Source organism: Sinocyclocheilus rhinocerous, unplaced genomic scaffold, assembly GCF_001515625.1.
Source record: "Sinocyclocheilus rhinocerous isolate Xijiao unplaced genomic scaffold, SAMN03320098_v1.1 scaffold53, whole genome shotgun sequence".
In the NCBI taxonomy this organism is placed as follows: Eukaryota; Metazoa; Chordata; class Actinopteri; order Cypriniformes; family Cyprinidae; genus Sinocyclocheilus; species Sinocyclocheilus rhinocerous.
The window spans coordinates 2367447-2386471 of NW_015645538.1; the positions used below are offsets into that span (position 1 = coordinate 2367447).

A 19025-nucleotide genomic window follows, 5' to 3' on the forward strand; every position below is an offset into this window, starting at 1 on the left:
ACTACTATTAATTTTGTATTTAATCATTTATAAGTGATATACTGTATAATTGTCCATGAAGGCTGGAAGTGAAAAACTCCTTATATTCAGGTGTGCAGAATTATTAGGCATGTTTTCTTTTACAGATAAAATGAGCCAAAAAAAGAGGTTTAACTCAGACTGAACCTCACTGGGATAGTGGGGTCAGAAAAAAAACAGGTGGAGAAGAAAAGACACATGTTAACTGCAAACGAATTAAAGGGGTCCTATTATGCTTTTTCACTTTTTCAACTTTAGTTAGTCTGTAATGTTGCTGTTTGAGCATAAAAAAAGATCTGCAAAGTTACAAAAGGTGTCAGGTTCTCAGAGACTCCGCTTGGGTAAAAAGTCCTAAAAAAGTACCCTCACTTAATATGAATAACATGCTGAAGTATTGTGAAATACATTAAGACTAATTTTTTATAGGCTTTATGGGCAGATAAGTTTTGAGTGACTCTTGAAGGACCAGCACCACATCCTCTTGTACCACTGTTTGAAGAATTTATCTTCAAGAATCTGGCAGTAAGTTTTAGGAGCTCATTTTTAGTCAATTCTGCAAGACAGACTTTTCAGGATAGGAGATGGAATAAAATGAGCTCCTAAAACTTACTGGGAAAAAAATGTGCACATCATGAAGCCAGTGGATTTCTAAAGCATGTTTAATGGGGGAAAAGAGAAAACACATCATTGCCATCAAGCTTGGGTCTCTGAGAGTTCAAATAAAAATAATATGACTGACTTGAATAGCGAAATTGTATCTGCTAGACAGATCTAAATATGCAGGCCTGTGCAGTTGAAATCTGAGAAGAAAGTTCAATAACGCTAGCTCAGAAAACTCTGAAGAACAGCTTTCAAATCAGCAGGGCCACTTCTCAGTGGACTCCTTGTTACACGCTTGCTAAAGCTCTAATTGGGCTCTTTGAAGATGCACAGAGAAAGAGGGAAAGAGAGCACTAAATGTCCCATATGTGAGCCAAGAAAAAGCTTCCAATCTTGGCCCCCTTTCTCAATTTTAAGCCATCATCCAAGATAAAGGGATTGTCCCTGCTCTATAAAGTAGGTCACCTTAATTCTGGAATTGGATACGGATATTGGACCCTGCCTTGGAAGACAAAGCGTGGGTCTACTGAATTCATTACATCTCCAAATCCAATCTGGATCTCAGGGTACTGATGGTCAGTCGGGTTCAAGTCTGACCAGAAAAACAAGAGGAAGGTTTGCCCTTCATCATTTCTAAAGTGATTCAATCTGACATCTTATCAAAAGTTAAGACTGAATGTTATGTACCAAGCATTAAGGTCTCCAGGGTTTTGATCTTTTACAATTCATTCAACTGATGCAGAGCAATAAAAACTTGCATACTAAGATGTACTGTACATTGTTCCAAATAAATTACTAATTCAAGTGAGTTTAAAAAAAGCTAGTGACCCACTTTAAATAGACAACTTTACTCTAAAAATATCTTCAGCACTGCCACTGACCTACCAATAACTTGCTTAGCAAGCAAAACAGAGGCAAAACACTCACTGCACATTTGAAACAGTCAAGGTCTTGAGAGAGATAATAAATAGCAAGTATTGCAAGTTAATATGGACGCAAAGTACTGAGAGTCTGAGACAGATATAAATATTTAATCAGAAGGAAGATTTTGAAAGCATTTCAAATCTGGCTACCCAAATTTGATACGTAGCCTCAGCAAATGTAACCAAGGAAAGGGATACATGATATCTGCTATTTCCTGCTAATGCTGACATTAGCATACAATACAAGTCAAGCTCAGCAACATACAGTCAGCACTGTACTTCTCATATAAGACATGGCACTTCCTCTAATATGTTATTTCTTCACCTGAATTATATTGAAGCAAACATTCAGTGACTCCTTCATAGCTGTATTGTACATATAAGTGCACAACTACGGGAAAATGTTTTTGGGAAAATCTTTGTGATATTTAGCTTGTTAACTTATGTCATAGCCTTACAAACCAATGCTCTGAAAAGCATATTTCAGCTCAGTGTGAATCAAGTGATTCATTCATGGCATCCAATGAATCTACCTGCAATCTTGACAGCAGATGATGACCGCAACAGTTGGAATGGCATTGCTTAGCATGCAAATAAGAAGCTTATCCTTGCAGAAAACTAAATGTGTGTCCAAAATAATGCTTATAAACAAAGTTTATGATCTGACGATACTGACATTGAACTCATCTAAATTAAACAAAAATTGGCCTGTATCATCTGGCAACAGATGTATAACCATACCATAAAAATGTGACACTGAGATATTGTTAATCACACCACAAAGAAAAAAAAAACCTCTTGATGACTTGCACTGACATCCATTCCTGGCACAAGTTTGATAACATATCTCAGTATCCGATCAATACTTTACTAAAATTCACTAAAAGAGAGATGATGACATCAAAGTGCTTCAATTACAATAAATTAATCGGGTACTGTACTAAAAATACTGAAAAGACTTTGAACATGCACACTTGTGCAAACTTAATATGCTTCATTCCTGTGAACATGACAATAGCAGCCAGCTCCTCTAGCCTCAATTCAGATGAATATTAATCAGGGCTTAAATTAGACTGACTATCTTTATCCCTTCCCTTCGGCGTCAACTCTCTAAAGTAAAAATAGCTATGAAGAGTGAATAAATAGACGTGTAGAGCAATCCATATTGATCCCTCCAGTGGGTGAGACAGCATTTGCAGCTTACTGCCACGGCCCTGAGACTTAGGATGAAAAAGTTTCAGTCTCTATATGTGAGGTCTCTTTGAAGATCTATCAGATCGATGCTCCTTACTTGTTCACATAGTATTCATATAAGAAGAAATGTACATAATGTGCCAAGACAAGCCATTTTTACCCTAAGCACTTCAACTATGAGAAACAAATATTTTACATTGCTCAGGTGTCAACAGTTGCACACATAACTTGAACTAAATGCATGTATAGTAGGGATGTAACGGTATGAAAATTTTATATCACGATTATAGTGACCAAAGTTATCACGGTTATCAATATTATCACGGTTTTGTTCAAATTAGATGAAAACGTTCAAAAAGAACTGATACACACACTGAAAACATTTCAATAAGTTTTATATTTGAAAATCAACAAACAACAAATACAATTAGCAGCTATATGCACTTTTTTTTGGGCATTTTATCGTGATTTATCGTGAAACCGGTAATCGTTCCATCCCTAATGTATAGTGTTCCTTGCATTGTGGTGTGATCTTGATCAAAACTGATTATTCTGTGGAAATCAAATCATCAATGACTGACCGATGAATATGCACATATTCAAATTCCGTGTGATCGTTTCACACTGTTAACATCAAACTTGGTTGATTCGAATATATGCAATTTAATGATATTTGAGAGCTGCAGCTGAGGAGATAATTATCAGTAAATAATAACAAATTAGTTTTCCTCAAACAACACGATTAAAACAAAGTTTTAAGAGCTGGAAAAAGAAAAGTGCACCTATGTATCAATGGCATTGAGTTAAACCTCTCCAACTGGTGCATGTAACAATATTAATCCGTTTCCACGCTTTCTAAGCCTACAAAGTCTGAAACCTTCAGAACAAAGTTGCTACACAAACACTGGTGTATTTCCAATATCTGCAAGTCAACCAGCTTCAATACGAGTTGAGTAAACAGCTTTCAAGGCATCATTCTGTAAATCCTATATCTCATTCACCAAGCATGTTGAAGTTTTGTGATACCATTAAATAAATATTAAACTTGTATACTTTTCATACCTTGAGAAAAGTTCTCCCACTTGCAAGCATTCTGTAACTTTATCAAATGCATGAAAGCCTCCTTTGGGTTGTATCTTTTCCTAGCCTCCAGCCAAGATACATGACTGCAATCTTTCTACATTCTGTAAATGTAGCTTCTTCTTACATTCTAAAGAACTAAAATTAACTTCTACAATATCAATGGCATGGCATTTGAGATGCCTGGGAAAATCGGTACCCACTTGCCTTTCTCCCTTGTGAGTTGTGACCTGCAGCATATTGATTCAGTTATGATTCCCTCATCTCCAAATTTCACTAGTATTCAGTGTATTATCTGGACCGGGTCATTCTAATATGATGACATGGTACTAAAGAAACATTTATGATGAAAACTGTTGTGCTGCTTAATATTTTTGTGGAAACCAAGATACATATTTTTTAGGTTTGTTTGACAAGTAGAAAGTAGGGCTGCACGATAAATCGCATGCGATATTTAACGTGCATCTAGTCAGTAAAGCCGGTTCTGTAATCAGCAGTAAATCTGATTAGCAGCCCTAGTAGAAAGTTCCAAAGAACAGCATTTATTTGAAGTATATTTTGGTTGCAAAAGTCTTTACTGTTTCTTTTGATAAATTTATTGCATCCTTATTAATTTCTAAAGAAAAAAAATCTTATTGACCAAAACTTGAAGCAGTAGTGTGTATATAGGTCAGGATTTCAAAACAGGTCCCCTTGCATGCTAAAAGAAAATTAGGTAACACTTTAGTTTAGGGACCAACTAGTTGCTTATTAGTAGGGATGCACCGATACCACTTTTTCCAGTACTCGCCCGATACCGATACTTTTATTTTTGGTACTTGCCGATACCGAGTACCGATACCAATATTTTTATTGCATTTGTAAATTTTTTAAATATTGGGTACAGACAACCAAAAGAGTATGTATAATGTTAGTTGGTTAACTTCATTTATCAAATAGATACAGTCAAACCAAAATATATTCAGACACCTTCAACATTTCTCACATTATCACAGTTTACTCGCTATAGTTTAGAAAATGGTAATAAAATATATTAAGTACTTATAAAGCACATATTAATGCCTTATTCTGCATGACCATATTTTAGAACCTTTAATCTTACCCTATCTCTAAACTTAACTAGCCTACCTCACTAACTATTAATAAACAGCAAATTAGATTTTTTTTGAGGCAAAATTCTCGTAGTTAAGTGTTAGTTAATAGTGAGAATTGGACCTTAAAATAGAGTGTGACCGAAAACTCAATGTACCATTAGACTAAATTGTCTTAAAGTGCCCCTATTATGCCTTTTCGAATATTACCTTTCATGCAGTGTGTCATGTAGCGGTATGTGAACATAAACTATCTGCAAAGTTGTGAAGCCGACAGTGCACGATAAATAAAGTTATTGTCTATCAAAAAAAAGAGTTGGCTCGCAATCGCCTAAACGAGTCGTCAGGAATTCGAATCTTATTCTGTTACGGCTCTACATCATGAAGTAACACATTTGCGTAATGTCCGGGTGGGCCAACTTGCCCGCCCAGGCGCCCACAAGCAGTAAAATTTCTGTGTGGTTAGCATCATGTCGAGAAGACACTCACACGCAAGTAAAATGTATCCTACGCTGTGAGAGTAAATTTGTTTTATTATCACATCTTATAATTACCACAAACTTGTTAACACTTGACACTTACCACTGAGAAACGTCCTGCTCCAGTCGTGCATGCGAATCAGTCTCTTGTCGATCAGCCAGTTCAACCGTTTCATCATCAGACTCCAGCTCGAATTGGTAAGGTACAATCGATACCATCTTTTCTATGTACTGACAAGTCTCCAGGGTTGTCATTCCGTCATGGCAAAGGGCGTTTCGTTTCTGACACGCGCTGTACGCGTTGAACCAATCCAGAGCCAATCTCCCTACGGCTCTGGACCGATCACAAAGGACTGCGCCATCTGACCAATCACAGCAGTGAGGGCTCACGGAAAGGAGGGGTTTAGAGAGACTGATTCTTTGAACTGCTTCGCACGAGTCGTTTACGAATCATTTAGAAATGAGGTAAAATTAAATATTTTTTTAGAAAACTAATGTGTTTTTTGACCTTGCATGCATGTAAACCTGTTTTAGGAGACTCATAAAACAATATTAGCAACCTTAAAAATGGCATAATAGGGGCACTTTAAATAAGAAATAACACTGCTGAAGGACTGCCAAAAGCACCCAAAAACCAAAACTGTGATCTGAGCAACCGTAAATGTAACAAAGAATATTTTTAATCTAAAAGAATCATTGCCAACTCAACTGCCCTATATAGCAGAAACCAGTTCTTGTAACACCTTGTCAATTCTTTTGATCAAAGGCGAGAGCTTGCTCTCTTCAGAAGCTGTGTTCTGGAACGTACTATCTTTCGACAGTTTCTTCAGCGTTGCATACATATTAGCAATGTGTTGCACCACATTACTCTCTGAGTCTGCCTGGAGTGGGTGGGAGTCTCTCGCCTTTTTGATCTCGAGTCAGTTCAGGGGCTTGAGAATGCAAATGTCTTTGAATGTCTCCTGTGACTATGAAAGCACTCTGTCACCAGGCCATTCCAACATATATTTCTGAACTCAATTTCACACACAGGAAGCATACCTGCATTCCTCATTTTATACATGCCAAACATTTCAACATAACATACATATTTCTGCCGCTTAATGTTAGTGCCATGCATTTCTCACATGCAGAAATCTAGTGTTCTGCTGTTTTATAATGTCTGAACATCACTCTAAAAGCAGAAAAGTATCCATTAAGGATGAAACATTCAGCAGAGCATGAACTAAGCAGCCCTCCAGCTGAGTAATAATGCTGTGTTTTGTTCATTCAGGCTTGGTTTCAGCTTATATGTTACAACTAGGGCTGCACGATAAATCGCATGCGATATTTAACGCGCATCTTTTCAGTAAAGCCGGTTCTTTAATCAGCTGTAAATCTCCATCACGTGCGGGCTTTCACATGGAGCAGCATTAACTACACAGAGCTGTTGTTCACCGACAAGCTGCGCAAAACATGCGCAAAATGATCGTGATTTTGCGCAGCTTGTCAGTGAACAACGGCTCTGTGTAGTTAATGCTGCTCCATGTGAAAGCCCGCAGGTGATGGAGATTTACCGCTGATTACAGAATGGCTTTACGGACCAGATGCGCGTTAAATATCACATGCGATTTATCGTGCAGCCCTATTCACAACCCTGATGACCAATCATGAAGCAGAATAAAAAGAGATGTTTTTAAGAGCCAAAGCATTTATATAAAAACACCCAGAGCAAGATAAGGTATGAGATCCCTTGAGATGATACGGCAAGACTCTTTGAACAACCACACTACAGTACAAAGTGTTTAAAATATATAATCACTCAAGAGTTTTGCAACAGATCTGTAGGGAGTGCCCATTTTTCAGTGGAATAAAACAGCAGGTCAGCAGTACAAGCAATGAGTTACACTGAACAATGTACACTCCCTAAAGATCTATTATCTCTAAAGATGTGTAAATTTTTTGTGCACACGTCTTTAATGTAAAAGGTATATTCTCAGTTACTTTATTCTCTTGACTGCATGCTGAGACTAGACATCTTCAAAATGCTGACTACAAAAGGTTTGGATATGTAATTCTAGCTTTTGGCCCTATCCAGGATGAAAATTACAGTATTGGGTACAGTATGACCCGCCAATTAAGGACGGAGCCACCAAAAGGAAGTCAAAAAAGCTTGTTAATATGTATTTCTTTTACCGTGTCTTCATTAAACATACAAATGTACAACATAAAACTTCAAACAAACTCTATAATGGTTTGCCCGAAGAAAGTCAAGCGAATACTTAAAAAAACACTACTTTTTTCATATTGTTTTACAGAAAACGTAAACAATGAAACTCTAACAACTAAACATTTTTTTAAACTGCATGTCATTATTTAAAACTAATTGGAGGCCATCCATCACCTGCACAGATAGTTATTTATTATAGGTAAAATGTTATTTATAAAAGCATAGGCATTTAAAGAATTTAAGGAATGTTAATGGAATTGATATCATATTTGAAACCAGACCAAACAAAAATCTAAGAAACAATAAACTGAAATTTTTTCAAAGATTCAGGATTATTATATAATTATAGGTGGGTTATTGTTTGATCCTATTAAGATTTCCAAACCCCCATTTGTTTTCCAAATTAAAATATTATCATATTTCTATAAATGTGCAAGTAAACTTTTTGTTTCATAATTGTTTTTCTCTTTACAAGTTGCTATGATTGCCATAATAGGCTGTGTAGCGAAAGGTTCCATTGGGACAACTGTACATACAGCATACTGTACATGCAGGGCTATTGGGGCATGTTGTCACAAAGGTAAACGTGTAGTGTATATCAGTACTGTACAAAGAACTGCATATGTTTCCTATGCAAGAACGAAAATGTCAAATAGGTTTTTGTTGTGAGGACTTTAAATCACTTTAAAAAAGAATTCGACCCTTAGAAATATATACCGACGTTAAACGAGTGACAGCTAGTCCCAGTTTCCCCAACAAAACCCATCATTCCACAAATCAACTTTAATAAGCATTCAATGGCAGAAAAAGCACTAGATTTTAGCCTACATGTGACTGAAGTGAAGTGATGCTAATTCTTTACATTATTCATGACCTTACAAAACTGGTTTGCTTGATCTGCCAATGCGATACAGTTACAATCGATAAATCGTCATTCAACGCAAGTTTCGAGAAATGACAGATCATTAAAGCGACACAGATGTCCTCACAGATAACCTACCTCGCATTGGGTTTTGAATCCAGAGGATTCCCCCGATAAGGTGAGGAGACTGCCCTAACATCATGTTACCAGAGCAGGTGGTCGAAACACAAACGAAACACCTGTCTGACAGAAGTGTCCAGCTCGCGCGCCTTATGAAAGCTGATTAATAATAACGCGCTCGCGCCAGTCCGCTGCTCCTCAATGAAGAGCGCATTCGCATCTCAATGACCTACGTGAAATAGTCGCACAAAATACGGTTTCTAAACATTAAAATTGTTCATTCGGAGTAGGAACATGCTGTATTGTGTTCTGTTCCTCTCAATGGTGTTCCGCGGCGAGATGTGAATCAGTGGGTGTACGTGCAGATGCTGAATGATGCAGATCGTGAATCTTTACAGTATATGCATAGACTGATTTCAAGCCCACGGGCCCCGCGAGCCCATCTCCATGCCTTAGGTTTCCAGTGCAGGAGCAGGACAAAGATCTGCGGCTGATCGGCAGCCAATCATAATCCCAATCCGGCTGAGGGGTAGCTTCGTTTGTTTTTGTTTGTTTGTTTGTTTGCTGTTGAAGCGTTCTTTTCCATAAAAAAACGTTTCCGCAGAAATACATCTCGAGACGTTTGTTAAAGTCTTACCTTGAACAGCCATGTTGCTACTCCATAAGTTCGCGCATTATGGGAAGGAAGGTAAAGCTGTAGGTTGTCAGAGTAGCCTGCCCCACTCTACCAAAGCGTCTTGCTTATTAACACTTGCAAGCAACCTCTGTTAAAACCCAGTGTGCTGAAAAATCATGAAATGTGTACTCAAAGAACCATGGGTATTGTAGTTCCACCTTTAAGTTACTGGATCTGTAACCACGTTGTTAAACCGGTTTCAACTAATTATATTAGTCAGCATAGACGTGTTTGTTTGTTTGTTAGTTAGCTTGTTTAAATATTAAATAGGCCTATATGTATTTATTTATTTCAAATATGAATAAACATTTAGGCTAACATTCATCCAACATTCAATATAGGCTATAGGCTACACGCCGTATGCATTTTAAATTTTATTTTATCTTTCTACGGTTTTGAATTGATTTTTTTTATTATTATTTTGTTTATTTGATTGATTGATTGATTGATTGATTGATTACATTTATCCAAAGCAACTTACATGCATGGGAGAATATTAGGCTGCGAGAAATGTGGGTGTTACACATTTGAAAGTAAACTGTTTGTCAACTCTGACAGAAAAAAAAACTCATCTTATTTTATTGAAATATTTGATGATTATGTTTTAAGAAATGTCTATATATAGCATTTTTTTAAAATTTTTTTATTTAGGTTACAAACACATTCTAAGCTGCAAGAAATTTGGGTTGTTGCTCACAAATATGGCTCATTTTTGTGGAATTTGTACTTGTGAAACTGTGAACCTGTTGCATACCTCTAACTCACTGGATATTATTTTTGAAAAGTTCTGACTATTGTGACCAAGGTTTCTTCATTGTTATCATTTCTAACATTTTTGAAAGACAGCCATATAAATCTTAACCTACAAACTTCCAAACTGTAAGTCAAAGGCCCCTTCAAAACATGTTATTGTTCAAAGTTGGTGTGCTTTTTTCTCATATGGTAGCTAGCGCAAATGTTTCCTTTTACTTTTTCAGCTCTAGCTGTCCAAAAAGTACAACACTGAGTCAGAACAACCGGAGAAAGTGAAGAATGCAGAGACTGAAGAGGCATCATTATAGATACAGATCACTGTCTGCAGAACTCAGGCTTTCTCCATTTCTTTTGCATGAGTGAATACAATAATGATAAGCATGAAGCCTTTAGAAAACTATTATCAAGTAAACCTACATCCCTATTACTGTGAACTGATCACATCACAACCTAATTCAGGTTATGAGAAATGTGTTAGAATATATGTCATCTATAATTACACATGGTTCACTTTGGGTCTTCTGTGTGGCAGTATTTTGAACAGGTTTAGTTGAGCAAAAAGAAGAAAAAAAACTGCACATTATTGCTTCAATCTTGTTGAACCTACTCTAATGAAATGCCTGTCTTGGGGGTACTTTTGTGGCAGGGAGATGGAGAACAATATCTGTACACAAATATAGTGGAGGCATCCTACATTAAGAACAAGGTCATTATCCAAGTCTCAGGAAAGTAAAACACCAGTAATTTCATCTTCCAGCTGTAATTTGTGACAATTAGAGGTAGCCTTTTGGCAGCTCAACGACCCTCAAGGCTCTTGTTCAACCAACTACCACAGACAGCCAGTGAATGGAGAGTGTGCTTCCAGATCAATGTCATTACAGTTGGAGCCCCTTGGTAGACATCATGGATCCTGGAACAAATAATGACCATTTTGGGTCTGACCAAGTGGCTTTTCCTGAAATTATACTTTTTATTTTAATTTAATTTTGTTTTCATCAGTGGGCACCTAACTTTGCAAATAATTAGCAAATATGGAGCACACTGTATATCAAGTGTAAACTACTATTATGTAATTGACCTAAATTGAAACCTTCAGGTTGAGCTACAGAGCTTGCCTGTTCATCAGGTCCAAGTATAAGATTTTGTTCCACATTTTTATGTCATGATACAGCACTTCCTGTTAATGTTTTTTTATTCCGCATTCCTGATGATTACAGTCAGCTCTAGTTTTTCTGGTTTCCAGACAAATGACAATCAAAGAATGTTTAATTGAAAGAGAACAACTGCACACTCATTTAAGCAGAGGCTATTTATTATCCAACGTTTCGGCTAGTAGCCTTTGTCAAAGTATAGTTTCACAAAATGGAGAGTAGTATAAGTAAAGGAGATAATTGTACACAGCTGAGAGTGGTGAGATTTTGTTGGATTGTAATTTGCATTTATTCTGTTTGTATAGATCAATTTGTTGATGTAACTAATTTCCATGTTAGAGTCTAATTGTCAATTGGTTAATTATTGGATGATTTGGATCTCACCACTCTCAGCTGTGTACAATTATCTCCTTTACTTATACTACTCTCCATTTTGTGAAACTATAACTTGACAAAGGCTACTAGCCGAAATGTTGGATAATAAATAGCCTCTGCTTAAGTGAGTGTGTAGTTGTTCTTTCAAATAGGTTTTTCTACAGGTGTGTGCGCGCACTTTGCTTCACTTGCTCAATCAAAGAATGTTTGGCATTGCTTATCAGTTTGCTCTGTGACTAAACGTGTTGTTCTGCTACATGACTGTCTTCATGCACTTACTGTACTGTAGGTTGACAATTCCCATAAGCTTCCAATAAACATGCGGTCATTTGTTGCTGTAATGTGACATATTTTGAAAGAGACAGCCACTGCTTATTTATTTTCATTTTAAATCACCCTGAAAGAAAAATAAAAATAAAAATCATGTGCTTCTTGCAAAGTAGCATACTTAATCAAAGACAGCATCTGTGAATGAATATGTAAAGGACAGATTTTATTGTCAGTTCTATACTAATTGAAACAAAGACCCATCTTGTTATACTCAAATACTTGTATTTTATGAAAAGTACATCATGTACTAAATGCAGAGATAATTTCCAGTTTCATAATGACTGCAAATGCATGGCAAGGAGGAAATTGTAGCGTTAGTGCACTGCTCCCTCTTCTGGATGATTTACAGTATGACAAATAATATACTAACAGCAGCCCTTTTTATCTCTACTGTTTAGCCTTAATGCAAAAAATCCAATTCGTTTTAGTAGTTTCCTATTTACAAAGCATGATTCAATGAAACAAATCTTTGTACATGCATACACATAAATAAGCAAACACGGCAAGAGCTGAGACAGCTCAGAAAACGCAGTCTGCAATCTTACAAACTGTAATACATGTAAACAGTTAGAACCATAATAATTTAATAATATAATTTAACAATATACCTTTCTATATTTTATCAATAGCAGCAAAATCTTTCACATTCAGTTCAGAGTCCCCACACTGTGTCATATTAACAGAGTAATAATGACACCATCATCCCGGCCCTGCCACAGCATCTCCCCCTCAAAAGCCACCTTTCCATGCTTCCTGGCCCTCATTAGTATCCCCACGACTTTATCAGAGATCCGCACATATCTGTCAAACAGATCGCCAAAAGTCACTCTAGTGTAACCGTCTGGATCCGGGTCCACCATGGTCCTTATGATGAAGCACATGTCATCAATCTCCCGGTGGATGTGTGCCTCTGCGCGTTTGGCCCTCTCTGCTGTCTTACTGCCCTCTTTGGGCCTCCCATAGCCCTCCTCCCCCCGCCGCAGCCGTGTTGACATGGAGTACTCACAATCAAAGTCCTCGCTGAAGGGGTTGAGCTTCTGATTGACGGTATGCTCCGATGCCCAGTTTTGCCAGCGGCTTTTTAAGTTGCCCACAGCGTTGTATTTTTTGGACAGGGTATTTATTTTGTTGGCATCTTCAACATCCTTCTTGCCCCTAAAAAGATAGCATATTATTTAGAATAATGCATATTATTTATAAAACAATGTTTGTTTTATAACTTGTAATGCTAGTAGGCTACTTAAGTGCAACAAAATGTGCTATACTATAGCCATTTGATCATATTTGTTTATAGCAATTGTATGTATAGGAGTGGGCGATATATACCATAGACACAATTAACTGGTAGAAATGTTTCAGCTGGTAGAGATTTTGGACTGTTGTCTCCTTCATGGTTACACGTTCACGTGACGTTGATGTGCTACATGGTCATGAAAATGAATCATTTTCATGCATTTTAAAGCATTGCAGTTTAAAAACAAGTGATTTTAAACCATTGAAACGCAATCAGCAGTGAAAGAGAACTCATTTTGCTATATGCACGCTTTAGTTCGCTATATTTCGCTATAGTTATTTTTGACACTTTATAGGCCTTGAATGGTTAAATACACACACTTGTATGTGTCAAAATGCCTGTCTTTGCAAGTATCCTCGTAAACACAGTAGGTCTTAGTGAAAGCAAACAGCTGAGAAAGAAAACACTATAACAATAAGTTGGATCCAGGCAGACGTTGATGTGCTACATGGTCATCAAAATGAATCATTTTCATGCATTTTAAAGCATTGCAGTTTAAAAACAAGTGATTTTAAACCGTTGAAACGCAATCAGCAGTGAAAGAGAACTCATTTTGCTATATGCACGCTTTAGTTCGCTATATTTCGCTATAGTTATTTTTGACACTTTATAGGCCTTGAATGGTTAAATACACACACTTGTATGTGTCAAAATGCCTGTCTTTGCAAGTATCCTCGTAAACACAGTAGGTCTTAGTGAAAGCAAACAGCTGAGAAAGAAAACACTATAACAATAAGTTGGATCCAGGCTGCTCTTAAAGTGACAGCAGTCTAATCTTCCTGCTGTCTATCATTCATGTTAATCAAACAACAAAAGAGAAAATCTTTCACTGCTCTTTACTAAATCACTTTTGTAATTTAATATTAAGAAATATATATTTAATTTACACAGTGAAGAATATGCCGTTTTTATACATTTGATTACTTCATATAATGCATGTAGCATTACTTATTTATTTGTTCTACTGTAGTTATTTTGTCCTGTTGCTTGTAGTTAGTTTCTTATTCTTATTTAATTGCTGACTGTTTACTTGCCTTCAGTGAGCTTGAGTTTTTTTAAGTTTTTTTTTAGGCTATTTGTAGTTTTTTTGTGATATTGACACTGGTGACAAATTATAAAATTTCTATGTTATCAAACATTTTGATACCATAAAGACCATATGTAAAGCAAAAATAACTATATTGTGATATATTGTTACTGTGAAATAAAATTACTCATATCGTGATATAATATTTTGGTCATATTGCCCACCCCTAGTATGTAGCTTTGTGTATTTTGTGACTTTGTAGCCCCTTAACAGTTAAGTGAGTGGAATTCACTGTCGTAAAAATATCACTTTGGTAATTACAGTGGATAGCAGGGAGTAGCATGGGAAAGAAACAGAAGCTGTTTGCCTTATCAGAAGTCGGTGTGCCATTAGAATTATGAGTGAATCATTCATCTTAGTGAATTATTTAAACACACTGATTCATTCAGTAACAAAACAAATGGCAATCCTTTTTTAAGTGAGAAACTTTTACTCTACCAATTCTTTCAAAAACACAGATTCATTCAGGAACTGATTTGTCTTTATGAGTAATAATAAAAAGACAAAGTTGGATGGAAAAAAAGTTGGCTCTATAATCAGTATGGCTTGTGTTGATATTGCTTATATTGCTAAGTTTTATAGCCTAATAAAAGCTCTAATGGTGCATAAATGGTGCACTCTATGGTGCATTTCCATCAAACACAGCAACACGGCAAGATTTACAACATCTAAATATTACCATAACCGAATAACGTTTCGTACCCAACTAAAAGATCACACATCTGCTTTATCACTTTTTGTTCTAAAAAAAAAACCACTCCATTTTTTATCTCAACTGTTGCATTAGAAGTCCAGAACTTACCTGAGATCAGAGGATCTTTTGATTGTGACCGCAGACTCTGTATTTTCATTCGTCCTATTATTCGCTGTGTCCTCCTGGTTGGTTCCTAGCTGCAGGCTTCTATCCTCATTATCCTCACTGTCCTCCTGAGCCTGCTTTTTCTCTTTTTCCATTTCCTTCCAGCCCCGTGTCAGCTCTGAAACCATGTTGGAGCACTTCCTGCGGCGTGTGGGCGACCCTTTCTTGCTCAGCATCTTGTCCAGTTCATCCGTGGCCGGGTCCTTACAGATGCGTTTGGTCAAAAAGTCAATGCCCGCACTTTTCTCCTGAACTTCCCTCGTCACAGTTTTCACCACTTGTGCGGTTTTGATGCGTGACTCCTCGGCGGCCTCCACATCATCCTGGTTTTTATTTCTAGGGTCTTGATTGGAAAAAGACTTTTGAGATGGTTTGATCTTTGGAACTACTATTTTTGCATCGTTGGGGTCTTCTGGGTAACTCGGGGCCCATCCGCTGGGTTCGCTGGACTGCTTCTCTTCATTTTCGCTCACCCACTGCTGCCAGCTCCGTGTTAAGCTGCACACCATGCTTATGGCACGCAGCTTTTTAATGTTCTTGTTCGTTGAGGGTTTCTTTTCTGACATTGTTTACCTCCAAGGGGTTGCTTCACTCATTCAAGTTCTTTGTCCCTGGTGGCTTTTATATAGCACCTCGTTGTGATTCCCAACCTGTAGTAAATTCTAGACTCTGAGCTCTCCCTTAGGCACTAGCGGTTTTGAAATGGGTCAACCAACCTACTTTCCAACCTGGCGGTGGAAAGTATGCCAGGCATCTCCGCTGATCATCTTTCCTTGACACTTACCGACCTCTGGGATTGGTGGGGAATCACGTTTCATCATAGACGTTGCCCATCGCTGGGGGTAAACAGGGCAAAGATGTCAGTGAGTGTTAAGCTTTTTCCTAGGCTGTGCAAATGTGCAGGCAGCTGCTCTGTGCGTCTTATCTGGATACTTGCATTCAGTTGACTTTGTCATTAGCATTACCTGATGCTTATCAAGATCAATTAGCAGTGTCAATTAGCAAAAGCAACAATGTCCATGTTGTCAATGCTAAGTGGTAAACTACCAGTGTGAACTGTGTGGATCATATGCATAGGTTCCCCCAACAGTCAATTATACTGTGAATAATTATAGTGGGAATGAATAGATTCTTGACAACAATTCCAACTAAATGTCCAAGTTGAAGGTAGAAGTTCTGTATTAAAGCTTATTTTTAAATTTAAACATGGAGACTACAATGTTACTTAGACCATCACACCACATGGTTTATTTCAACCTCATGAAAAATAATGTAGTTAAAAGATAGCCTAATATATAGATATAACATATATAATTTTATTATAACACATATATATAAAGTAATAAATACATTTTAATATATAATTTAATACATACAGTAAATAGTAATAGTTTTATTTTTCAGAGTTGTAAATAAAACAAAGATTATTCATTTTACAAGAAAATTATATGTATTTTTTCTACTTGAAATAGAATTTAATTAAATGTGGTACTTGCTATTTCTTCGTAATTATTTGTGCAATTTTTTACTTTATTTTAATATTTACTAGCAATGTTTTGAGTGAAAATTATTTCAAAGTAAATCATACACCAATATTTTTATTTATTTATTTTATTTTATTTATTATTATTTTTTTGCATGTGTGTGTGTGTATTCAAATAACAAATGTAAATGTAAAGGGCTAAACGGGAGTTGTTCAATAAACATAAGATATGCAATTTTAGGATAACATATCTCCCTATAGTTCAAGCAAGATAACAAGATAAATAATAATAAAGAAGAAATTAATAACCTTTTTGATTGAGGGAAGAGCAAATGTCAAGGAGTCACTCGATCCAAGACAGAAGCAGAGATGTCTTTGGTAAGGAAAAAAGTCACCTGAAGGAGACACTGAAGCAGTTTCTGCTTGCGTACACAGCGGATAGTCTTGCATTGCACCTGGCAGCATGCTACGACAGAAAGGATTTGACAAAATTAAAATGCAACTGAACTAGAAACGCTTCTATTTCTTTATACCACAGAAAAGCAGTTAAGTGCAGAAAACTGTGCTTGAGCATATTTAAATGTTGTGTATTTGACTAAAAGGTGTTTAAGTATGTCAACTAAGTTTATCGGTTTGTTTTCTGATAGCATTGAGAGGCATTATTAATAGTATCTGCATGAAGCAAGGAAAGGCAGCTGCTGGCTGTCAGTCACATGATGTAGAGCTGTGTCAGTGTGCATGCATAGTGGATGGTCACTGTGACTGCAAGAGAACTCTAGACAAATGGAGCATATTCCAGACTGCTCTTGATTCTAGATCAGAGAGAGAGAGAGAGAGAGAGAGAGAGAGAGAGAGAGCACAGTGCAACAGAACAAATTCAACAGTCATATCCATTTCTTGTCCACTAACAAGAAAGCACATTTGACCTACAGTCAAAAAGGGCTAAAATTAAAAATCAATTTGGTCAAAACATTAGCATAGGTTACAAAATGTAGAAGAAATTTGACCTTTTAACCTTGGTTAAATCTCAGCTGTAATTAAAGATCACCTAAACGGATAAAATAAAAAAAAACTGCAGAATTAAAATAATGTTGGCGTTTGTAAAGTGTGTGTGCACTGAGTCGCCAGCAGAGGTCCTCATAACAACAGTGTTCCAATTTGAATGGCTGAGAAGAGCTGTCATGTAGGCTACTAAATAATTTTTAAACTGAATTAAACTTTTATTTTAATACTTTAATGTGCACATATACTATATATAATTACGGTATTATATACACATTGCAGGTCAAAAGTTTGGAATAATTATGATTTGTTTAATGTTTTTGAAAGCAGTCTTTTAAACTCACCAAAGCTGCTTTTATTTGATCAAAAATACAGTAAGAACAATTATATTGTGAAATAATTACATTTTAAAATAACTGTTTTCTAACTGAATGTATTGTAAAATGTAATTTATTCCTGTGATGGCAAAGCTTAATTTTCAGCAACCATTACTCTAGTCTTCAATGTTACATGATCCTTCAGAAATCATTCTAATGCGCTGATTCAGATATATGTATATAATTATTATTATTATTATGTTTACCATTAAATCAATGTTTAGCTATTGTAGTGCATGCTGCTAGTAATGCCAAAGTCATAGGTCTGATTCTCAGGGAATCTCTGATCAAATGTATGCAATGTATCTAAAAGCTTCTACCAAAGCATAAATGCAACAAGTAATCTGTGATAAATTGGTCTGTGAAAAGTGTTTTAGGAGATATTTAAAGACCAAAAATGTAGACTATCATTAGAGCATAAGCACAATCATGTGCAGATGTTGAGATAAAGGCAGATCATCCAGAACGAATGATATATGGGGTCCTTCTGCAATGCAGGTCAAATGTCAAGGCCCCAAATTCCCTTTGTGTTTCGAACTGAGACCACTTTAAATGACCTCATCTCACCCCACACTTTCCCAAAACTTCTGTAAAAAGAAAACTGATGGCCAAGAGCACTTACACAGTTTTGATTGTCCACACGACTTCATCTAAATTAAAAATGCTAATTGAGACACAGCTCACTCTCAGTGCACAATTCCTTCCTTCCATAATACCTCATTTAACTCATCTAGTACACAAATATTTGTCCTACACCAGCCCTCAGATGGTTTCCATTCCGACCAAGCTTTCAACTGATTTATTACGTCCATCATTGGTATGGATGGGTACCTCATCCAAAAAGCCAGGTGTGAATTGACTTCCCAAATGTCTGGTACGGCTGTCTGCACTAGACTTATGCTCCAGTGGTTCCTTCATCCATCTGGACTGAAAATCTCTCCTGGTCAAGGCGGGCAATAGGGTCCAGAGTCAGAGTAAGAGCACCTGTACCTGCTGGTGCGTGTCGCACTTCCCTGTTTCTCCGCCTTTCTGTTTGCCTTTCAATTCCTCCGAGTCTAAAAC

General features: G+C 36.7%; 2 protein-coding genes across 4 annotated transcripts in view; both read right to left on the reverse strand.

Moving 5' to 3' along the window:
• The window catches only part of samd12 (sterile alpha motif domain containing 12), an 89556-nt gene extending 80205 nt beyond the window's left edge, over nt 1-9351 (reverse strand). For 2 of the 3 annotated variants that reach the window (XM_016509884.1, XM_016509883.1), the window contains exon 1: nt 8595-8927. In XM_016509884.1, the coding sequence (XP_016365370.1) occupies nt 8595-8658 (64 nt within the window). In that variant the 5' untranslated portion in view covers nt 8659-8927. Of the gene's footprint in view, nt 1-8594; nt 8928-9213 lie in introns of those variants that run through there. The other variant, XM_016509885.1, reaches the window with a different exon arrangement.
• A 2782-nt stretch (nt 9352-12133) lies between these two features.
• abrab (actin binding Rho activating protein b) lies at nt 12134-15978 on the reverse strand. The gene is made up of 2 exons (XM_016509746.1): nt 15045-15978; nt 12134-13016 (listed from the first exon to the last, which is right to left on the reverse strand). The coding sequence occupies exons 1-2, from the start codon at nt 15665-15667 to the stop codon at nt 12533-12535; spliced, it is 1107 nt and encodes a 368-aa protein (XP_016365232.1). The 5' UTR covers nt 15668-15978; the 3' UTR covers nt 12134-12532.
• Between the last annotated feature and the right edge of the window lie 3047 nt (nt 15979-19025).

Bases quoted from the DNA above. Each gene is read 5' to 3' on its own strand.
- abrab (XM_016509746.1), bottom strand. From the start codon at position 15,667: ATGTCAGAAAAGAAACCCTCAACGAACAAGAACATTAAAAAGCTGCGT. The intron at 13,017-15,044 runs GTAAGTTCTGGA...CTATCTTTTTAG, and splicing joins AAAAGATCCTCTGATCTCAG to GGGCAAGAAGGATGTTGAAG.